General features: G+C 38.9%; 1 protein-coding gene across 1 annotated transcript; it reads left to right on the top strand.

The window, feature by feature from the left end:
• Positions 1-1,465: 1,465 nt before the first annotated feature.
• LOC118741371 (mucin-17-like) lies at positions 1,466-6,248 on the top strand. Its single transcript, XM_036473322.1, has one exon. The coding sequence runs from the start codon at positions 2,196-2,198 to the stop codon at positions 5,637-5,639; it is 3,444 nt and encodes a 1,147-aa protein (XP_036329215.1). The 5' UTR covers positions 1,466-2,195; the 3' UTR covers positions 5,640-6,248.
• The last annotated feature ends 4,390 nt before the right edge of the window (positions 6,249-10,638 follow it).

Below are 10,638 nucleotides of genomic sequence, written 5' to 3' on the forward strand. Positions count from 1 at the left end.
ATTTTAAATTGTATTTGCATCTTCATAAAAGGAGAACAAGATAAAAAATTTAACAAAAATTACAAATTAATGAAAATTATGTGAAGATTTACCATATTTTCGTTTATTTGCTCGCAAAGAACATCACATTTCATGTTGCTCAACATTGTATTATGTTATCAACATTAAATTCAACAGAATTTTTACATTCCGACTTGAACTTTTCTAACGCTGTTAATTTTTCGTCCGCGAATAGTTTCCACTTTCAGTTTGCACCTTCTCTATCTATCCAAGTTCTCTGGTATTAATCACATAAGTATTTATGTCTGTATGTAGGTACATATGTTTACATGAAGTGGCAAATCAAAGTAAAATAACATAAAGGTACATTGTTCTCTCGAAACCGCCAAAGCGTTCTCTTCTTTGTTCGTCGTCGTCGTTCATGTTTCTGCGGCATAAAAGAACGGGCATGATAAGAGATTTTTCCGTAAAGAACAAAACCCGAATACATCTCTCAAGAAGAACAGAATGAGAACGAAACTTTCGGAACGTTTTCAATGCGAACAAAATGAGGAACGAAATTATCGAGAACGAAAGTCTGAGGAACGTTCTGCTAGAGCACAAAACGCGAACAAAAATTTTGAGAAATGAAATGGGCGTCTGCGTGTTGGGATGAAAAATCGTTTCAGTGAGAACCATAATTGTTAATTCTAAGCCAGATGAAAGTTGGATCATTTCAACTTCCAGTTCGTTTATCATTAGTTTCAACTGTCCCTTTAAGGAACAATTTTTCATTTTCTGTGCAAGAAAAGTTCGTGTCTTAAATCTTTCGTTGCCTTACCCATGGTAGCCTCACAATGAGATACTTAGTTTCAGAAAATATTGGTGTAGTAATAGAGCGAAGGTTAGAGTCCAAAGTGGTAGAAAGCGGACTCTGCCTTTCGACTTTAATATTTCTTTAACCCATGTCTTGCACCCATAGCAATGAAGCCAAATCAGCTAATCGATAGACCTCCACAATATCCACATCAACAGGCACTGCATACTTACTGTATGTACATACATATATTCATATTGAATCATGTGAAATTCTTCAACATTTTGAAAAAATAAAACAACAATCAACAGCAACCCGCGCAAAAAGAATTATTAAGCTCTTGAACGAAATACGTGTCTTGCAGACACTAAAAATAGCAAAAACAACAGCTAAAGATTGCAATAACTTCCAGCAGATACAAATATTTTGAGATATTAAAGAGCATTAAAGGCAAGATTGAAAACAGCAGGAGCAGAGAGCGAAGCAAAGATCAACAAAATAGCAAAGTTAATGGCAGCTGCCAAAGAACAACAAAAGCCGCTGCTTGCCAATAAAACGGCATTCCGGCAGCCAGAGCGACTCACGCGAAAAAAGCGTGCTAATAAGCGTAAAGACTGAGGCTGACGCCGTAACTGAAGCTGTGGTTGAGACAGAGGCAGTGCCGCCGGAGTCAAAGACGTCGACCGGTTGGCTCAAAAATTTAAATGCATTTTGTATAAAATTGTTGGGCACCCGTGCGGCGGGTTTAGTTCCTCACCGAATGTAAACGCAACTAGTCACAACCAAAGTGAACGGTACGTACTTACGAACACACACACACACACACTCGCACGAGTGATAGCTCGCGTTGGCGAATTGAAATTGAAACTAAGGCAACAACAAAGGCAGCAATCAAATATTTTATTAATTTATTAGTGAACGTAGCAGAAATCGAACGCGCGGCTTTGAAACAAAAAAACTCGAAAGCGTTTTAGAATAATTTTACGAGTAGCCGCAGCGGCTATGAGATCGTTAACCATTTGTTTGTTGACGGTTGACAGTGGTTGGTGGTAATTGACTAGACTACGACCGAAGAACGGGAAAGAAAATAACAAGGAAAACCAGAAAATTACAAAAAAGCCGCGCCGCTGAAAGTGAATTCACAGCTGGTTGAACTAAAAGAAAAAAAGATAAACCAAACTGGTTGGGCATAAATTGAAAATTCATACGGTGCTGCGAGCCGAGCATACACGCGAGCGAGTTTCAAGAAACAAATCAATACCGCGCTAATCGCAGAAACGAAACGACGCGAATAACGACATTCCATCGAAAGGGAAAACATTCAAAAAAATTATATATATAAGTAAAATAAAAATCGCAAAATTCCAAAAACCTCTAAAAAAAAAACACGTGGATAAATATGCTAACATTACACGCCCTAAGCGGATATAGGCTGCCCTGTGTGTTGGCGGTATTGCTATATTTCAGCATGCCAGCCGCCCAAACAGCGCCATCGAGTGAACTCACAGCGGTTGCGGAAGGATTAGCAGCTACGTTGGAGATAAGCAAACTTAGTTCGGAGTCCGCGAACAGCATATCCACTGACTTCTCCGCAGCAAACGTGGAGAACGCGCAGCCATATGCCACAACTGAGGTGGACACCGAAGCCGAGCTGGCGCCCACATCACTGCCCCTGACAAGCGAGGAAATAGCGCTGGCCGAAGTGGCAGCGGTTGTGGCGGAGCTGACAACAGCGACAGCTGCCGATATTAAGGCGCAAGAGCAAGCGTCAGATGAGGAGAGACAGTGGCAGGTGAGAAGGAGAGCTGACGAGGCTAAGCGGCAAGCGATCGAACGCGAAATCGCTAGCGCCGTGGAAATGCTGGAAGACGAGAAGGATAGCGGTGCTGTCTCAACACTTACGACTAGCTTTGCGGATGTAATTGGAACAACCACAACAGCACAGCCAACAACTGCCGCTCCAACAACTACCGTTGGTCCGGCAATTTTGAATGAATTAGTGAGAGCGGCAGCCGCGTCGAATGAGATCTTGGCAGCTGCTTTAAATGCGGCGACAATGGCAGGCACAAATATCACCATCGCAACAACAGCCGATGTGGCTAGTGCAGATACAACAACAACACCGAAACCAGACAGAGCAACAAACACCGAATTGGCGATTGGTGATGATCTGTTGGCGGTGAGTGACAGTGAAACGCTGCCGGAAGGCGAAGTCGCCTGGCAGCCAAGCGAAATTGAGACAACAAGCATAGCAACAACAACAAAAAAAGCAATAATGAATATCGAGACGGCAGATGCTGCAACTACCACACCAATAACAACAATAGCATCGGAAACCACGCACAGCGAACCAACGCCCAACGCAAATATTTCAAATGAAATTAACGGTGATAATTTGTTGGATAAATCGTTGGAAAGTGAAGGTTGGCGCGAGGCAGTGACCAATAGCCCACAGCAATTAGTAGTAACTGTAAGGCCAAAAGTGTCAGCGGAACCAACTATTACTACATTGGTCACTGAAGGCACTACCGAAACGCTAGAAGCTCAGAGCAACACAGAGACGGTTTCCTCTTTGGATTCAGCAGCGTTACTTGAACATTTCAATAAAAGCCCAGACAGCGAAGAAACCAAGCATTCAATGGAATCAGTAGATCACGAGGGTGCAGAGTCCAAGAAAGTAATAAGAACGAAAGAGGCTGAAGAATCAACCGAAACTACGCCACCCACAGCCGAAAATGAAGTCGAAGGAGAAACTAAAGACTTACCTATGGCAGTCTTAGCTGCTACAAATGCCCGCCAGGTTGCAGAAACAGCAGCAGATGCAGCGATTAATGATGAAGCAACGCAGCAAGCAACAAGTAATAAAAACGAACGAAAACATAGCTCAACAAGCGAACCTATTCCGGTTGAGAACTCCATAAGAGCTGAAGAATTTGAAATTGCAAAAGTTGAGGAAGTGAAGCGAGCAAATTTGCGAGGAGAAAGTAACCAGCCGAACGCGGTAGAGAATGAGATAACAACAACACCAAACTCTCAAGCATATCTCACGCCAGATACTACAGATCCACTAGAAACGCTAATAGCAGTTGAAAGTGAAGCCCGCGCACCAAATAAATATCTTAACGCTATACGCGAAGAAGTAGGAGATGAGACTGTAGCAACAACAAATGCAGTACCAGAAGCGATAACAACTGCCGAATACAATTCAGCTGAGGTGGCAGCAGATACTGCAACAACAACTCCCGAATCAACACTAGTAGAAGAAAAGTTTGCAGCTGAGTCAACAATGAGTCCAGCAGTTGCTGTGACAACTATAACGCCAGTTGAAGACACCATTACAAAAGCCCCCATAGAGCAAAATGTGGCTAATGAAAGCCAAAAGGAAACCGAAAATGATCCTAAAGCAATAATATCTACAAGTACAATAACAAATACAGACGAAGAAACAACAGCCGCGATTTCGAACGGTGATTCCTTGGTAACAACAACTACAAGCAAAACAACAACAGAAGCGGCAGTAGCTGAAAAAGAGCTTACAAAGGACCAAAGAATAGATATTCAGGAAGGGTTAGCAAAAACAACTGAAATGATAACGAAAGACGAAGAGACATCACAAACCTGGGCAAGAGCAACAGAAAGTACAAGTGATCCTGAAGCAATAGTTTCGGTAACAGAACCTACGGTAACATATCTCGAGGAACGAGTTCAAGGAGATATTGTGCCCGCTACCGAATCTGTCCGCAGCTCAACAGATGTGCCACTGGCGGCGTTTACAACAATGCCACACTCGACAGAGGAGCTCTTGCACGCCGAGGCAACCACCGAAAAAGGTGATTTGGGAACAATTTCGTCTGGTGGCAGCAGAGAAAAGGTACGGGAATCAACGACCTTGAATAGTAATACAGCAGAAAATGCACCTGCTGAGCCCACTGATTTACCAGAAACGTCTGCGGTTGAAAGTGAGAGTATACTTTCAGAAACAACGGCGGCAACAAAAGCTACCGAGCTGCCGGAAAGCACAACGGCAGCAGGTGAGGAAATTTCGGCAGTCGCAGAAGCAGGCTTACCAGCAACAACTACAACAAAAATAGAAACAGAAACGGAAACGCTTGCAGCAACTGAGCAGCTAGAAGCAGAGCTAGGAACGACAACAGAAGCAGCACTAGCAGAGCAGCCACTCTACAGGCGCACTTTGGACGCGCAGCGACATGGAGGGAGCGAGTACGCCAGCGCAACGGAACTAACAAATGTCGTGTCGGTGGCAGTCGCTGAAACAACTGAAGCAACAACAACTGTAGGCACAACGGAAGTAGGAACAACTATCGCAGCAATAACAACAACGACAACAACAGCAGGCGCAGATGCCGCGGGGTCAACTTTTGCTGTTGCAACAACAAATGCTTCTGTGGCAGATACTACAACAACAACAAAAATATCTGAGCCAGAAACTACAACAACCACAACGACAACGACAAAAACGCCTGCGCTAGAAACAACAACAACAACAACGGCTGAACCAGAAACTACAACAACCACAACGACAACAGCGCCTGCGCCAGAAACTACAACAACCAAAACGACAACAACGCCTGCGCCAGAAACTACAACAACCACAACGACAAGGACAACAACGTCTGCGCCAGAAACTACAACAACAATAACCACAACCTTGTCGCCAATGAGTCTAATCATTGCCGAGCATGAAGCGCGATCCCTCGAGCGAACCCCACCGCGCGTCAGTCGCATTGTCAGCGACGATGGCGTCGAAGTGCTATCCGGTTACTCGATTGTACATCACATGCATGCGGCAGCCATGGCGGCGTTAGCTGCTGCAGCAGCGTAGGTACGCCAAACATGGAAAGACTGATCCAGGCTGGATTTAGGTTATCGACAGTTTAATTTGTTTTTTTTTTTTGTTTTTACCCATCAAGCTGTTAGTAATCAGCCGAAACAGGACAATTCGAAAATAGCCAATATTCACAAAAGTACACATGCATCACTACAGTGTGATTCATTGCCATAGTAACAACAACAACAACAACAACAGTCAAAGCGGATTTCGCTAAAACCTGTGGTACCACATTCATATTTTTTATACTAAGTAAACGAAATCAAAAAATTTTATTTAAGATGTTTTCATGCAAAATGTGATACCCCAAAAAAAAAATTGCATGCTATACTCGTACATACATATATAATTACTGAAATACATAAAAGCATTTTTTTTTTTGTCAAAGCATAAAAGCAAATATCCCAAGCAATCAATGAGGCAGTAGGAGCAGTTGCCATTGTTGTTGATTTTAAAACGCAAAGAAAAATATGACCAAAAAAGAAGAAGAAGAACAACAACAACAGCTTCAATGGCAGTTGCTAAAATTAAAAAGGAAGTGTCTACACAAGAAACTAGTTTGCTTCCATAAATTATTGATAATATTACTAAATTAAAAGATTTAAAATAAAAATAATACAAAAATGTGTTTGTATTTATGCTTTTGGAATGTACTGGGTCCGTGAGGTGATACAAACAGCTAAAATTAAAACTGAAGCCACTAAAGAGCAAAACAAAATAAAATCATGCCGATACTAAGCGTGTTGGTGATTAATTTTCTGTTACTGAGATTTGAATTAGTCGGTTTTATTTATAATTCAAATTCGTATAAATATTTTTCAATATGCCTTTACTTAACTTAAACCGGTATCGCATCAATCGCATATAAATACGCAAGCTCTTTTCTTCTCCCTTTAATCAAATTCACTTGTGATATAATATTTATTTTTTTTTAACGGCATTTAACCCTTTTGCATAATTTCAATTTCATCTTCTTTCAAAACCTATTTTGCGAACACGTTATGAGCCATCGTTTATTGAACTACAAGCATGCTGTTCAATGCAATTTAAATACTATGAGCTTGCGCAAGTCAGCCCCAGTAGGAAAATCTAGATTGGTTTTTTTTTTGGAATATTGTGGCACTTGGATTTTTGGCCTATCTATTTGTAAATAAAAAGTACTCGAGTTTTCAAGTGTGAAACGCGATTGAGAAAGGGTTTAGTTACACTATACTGCAAAATAAATTTTTTTTCTGCAACTGGTCGATGGGCGGTTACTGTAATCACAATGGATAAAGTGAAAGATCAGAATCCACTGAGGATCCTGAGTGAGATGTGATATTATCCCAAATATCAGCAGTAACCAGGGACGAGAACCAGTTTTTAGCCGAAACCGATTTTGAACTCGCTTGGCCGCTTTTTTATTCTAATTAACTGGACCATTAACCGAATCGAAATTTTCCAAAAATGTTTGTTCCGAACCGAAAACCGAAACATTTTTTTTACAAAAGTACACATATATATGTATCTTTTTTATTTTTTGTGGACTTATACGTTCGTTGTATGAAGATTTTATCTGAGAATACCGATGAGAAACTCTCCAGCGAAATCCCAAATGGCATTTTATTCTGACAACCTTTTTTCAGAGAGCTAATGGATTAAGATGTTCTACAAAATTATTCGTCGAGATATTCTCTTACATATACATGAATTCTAACCCTTTTTTCCACTAAAAAGATGCTTACGAAAAATTACAAACTTAAAATGGTCATAAAAAAATACTTGAGAATGCAAAAATATTTGGAGGTTATAATATATCCTGCTTCACAGTATTACCCACATACTTCTCCTTTATTTGAGAAGCTTATCAAAGTTCCTTTATTATTATTTTTTTGTTTGATTTCCTATTGGGATCTCTTTACCCATCATCTTGCAAGCAGTTTGACTTGTTACCCGATCGGCTTGTATCTAGTTACTGACACATTTACGAACATTACTCTTTATTCAAATCTGTAAACATAATTAACTTAATATTGTTAACAATAAAGTAAAGTTTCGATATCATCGATGATCAGGCATCACAACACTGAGACCATAAATGAATTGGCCAGAAGGGGAACGACGACCGCAAAGTGGCAAAAGTGAATTGTGAATGCTTGAGCATGAAAATTCGGCGTTGGTAATGATTATTGGCCATTGTTTTCAATGTTGGCAGGTGCGACTGGATTTTTATGTATACCGTTATAAAACTAAATGCAGCAGCTTAGAGTGGCAATGGACTAGCGCCACAATTTCGAATAAATGTACATAATTCCATGAAATGTTGCAAAACACCTAGAAAAAAGGGATCCAAAAATGCTGAGAAATTTTAGTTTAAAAAAAAATTGCATACAACTTAAAATTTGAGCATATTCATATACGTATTCAGGTACTTCGTTCCCTTTCCCTTGAAGCCAGCGATTTTCTTGCGTTTTTGCTTTTTCTTCGTATACATAAAAACATATGTACATATGTATGCATATGTTTAAATGAATCGCGATTGCCGTTTTATTGAACACACAAAATTTATTTTCGTATAAATATTGCCAAACACGCCAACAATGCCCAGCAAACACCCCTGAGTGTATTAACGCTTTTGAATTTTTTACCAGCTAAGCTAAGCGGCTGACTAAGCGACTTGCAAAATCCCAACGCACTGACCAAACAAAGCAAAAGTGTTTATCAATGATTATCACGTCCATGGAATGCGAGCGCCTTGTAGCGCATTGTAAAGCGTTTGCCCAGCAAGGCATCGTAAGTAATGCAATTTTTGCTTCCCGCCTGCGTTCACCCATCGATAGGAGCGTAGCCCTTGAAATTTGGTAATGAGTAGCATTTTGCATTTTGAACTTGGACGCTAGCATTTTTATTTATTTCCATTTTTTATTAACTTTTTGTTGTTTTTGTTGGTCAGTTGCCACGGCTATAAACAAATCGTGCTTTGGTTTTTTAAAACCGACTTCGAGCCGCAGTTTCCCAAATGCCACAATGGCACACTAACAACCTATTTTCGAGAATTTCTATTAATCATTCCCTCCAGGGATTTTTTGCTGTGAGAAATTTTCGCCACAAGCCAAACTGGTGAACGCAAAATTCCATCAATTGACCGAGATGCGGAACTGCTTTGCTCTTTATGCGTTCAATTTTGTTTACCTTCATTTATGAAATGTGCACATAAATATTTTTGCAACTTTAGTTGCTTTCATTTTAAATCATTTTCTTTATTTTCTAGCTACGTCCGCTTTTGCGCAAACTTGTATTTTCGCACTTTCGTTATGGCCAAGTTAGATATTTTACTTTAAATAAATTTATGTGTGCGCATAAAATTAGCAAAAACAAAACTGCTAAGACAGTTCAAATTACATATGTAAGTGCTTTATAAGTGAATGTAAGTACTTTTGTTTTTATTACTGTTATTTGGAGGGTCATATATGTATACACATGTACATATGTATGTTAATGTAAATTTGTGGCCAATTGTTCTTGGCCCTTTAAACTGACTTATTTAAGTGTTCCGGATAAATTGTTATTTATTTAAACAATCCATGAAAGCAACATTATTTTATACATACACATCTACTATCGAATAAGCAACAAATACAGCCAATAAACCGCATTCTTTACTGCTTTATAAAATCAGCGCACACCGGTAGTAATCTTTGGATTAATTTAATGCTCTTAGTTAAAAGCAAGAGAACCGCCTGATAAGCTAAAACTGGTAAAAATTTGCAAATAGAAAGCTTAAGTTCAAGCTGAACTTAGAAATCTTTAAAAATGTATATTTGAAGTGCATACTTTCAGGCGAAATGTAAATCAGTCTTAGCTCAACCGCAACCCAACTCGCTGATTGTTTGTGTTTGCTATTGTAAGCAGTGTTGCCAGAAGTCAAGATTTATTTTCCAAAAATTTACACTCTTAGGCCAAATTTCAGATGAAAATTTAAATGGCACTTAAGTTTAATTTTGGATTGTTATTTAAATGCCAAAACAAACAAATGCAACAACAATTTCAAGGAACAAGCAGCAATATTGCCACTTGTTTCACATATCCTCCAGCGTCAACTAGCGATTTTCCTATTATCCTATAATGAGGCAACTTTTTCATAAAGATTAAAAACCCCTCCTTAAAAGCCAAAGACTCGTTTTTTATGTTTGTTTATTTCACATTTTTAATTATTTGGATATGAAGATCATAAGTTTTTTTTTTTTTTATTTAAGATTATGAAGATAAATCTAAGCTTGAGAGCCATTTACCCATTTCTTCACACAAAAAAAAAAATAATAATATCCTACCCCTTTTGCATTCCATGCAGTAGTGCATTTGCCGAAAGAGCTTTTTCGATCTTGAATGGAAAGTGCATTGTTAAAAGAGATCGGAGCTCCACTAATTTAATAAGAAGCAAGTGAATAATAAATTTAAATGTGCTACAGTACTGTGTCGAATCTTACAATTATATTAAAAACAACAGGAAATCAATTAAAGCGGAGAAAAGCATAGAAAAGTACGAAAGTTTAGAAATTAAATTTTGTAAGTTACTTATCAAAATATGTAACAGAGATAACATTTACGAATCTATTTTTGTTTTTTTTTTACTGCATTGAAATGTTTTTGTGCCATTCATAGAATGGTTTTCTGTTGTTTTTTCATTTAATTAGTTTATTAAAAAGCATAAAAGGCCTTTTATCCTAATTCTTTCGACGTCTTCATAAAAAATCCTCCTTAAAATTTGTGTTTTTCTCCCTTAGCCGTTTCAAAAGTTGGCAAACCTATACAGAAGTCAAGTTTTATAATCAAAGGCAACCGCTTACGCTTTTGCAAAGTGTTTGTCCGAGCTTCTATTCCAATTTGTGTGTAGTTACACAGATTGAGGTACGTACAGGTTTACGCCGCCTCCAAACGGCAAATGTAATTAAGAGGCGTTTTTTTTTTTTTTATACCTTTCATGAGCATGAAATGGTATTATAACTTTGGTCCG

Source organism: Rhagoletis pomonella, unplaced genomic scaffold, assembly GCF_013731165.1.
Source record: "Rhagoletis pomonella isolate Grant_MI unplaced genomic scaffold, Rhpom_1.0 Rhpom_scaffold_00006, whole genome shotgun sequence".
Classification (NCBI taxonomy): domain Eukaryota; kingdom Metazoa; phylum Arthropoda; class Insecta; order Diptera; family Tephritidae; genus Rhagoletis; species Rhagoletis pomonella.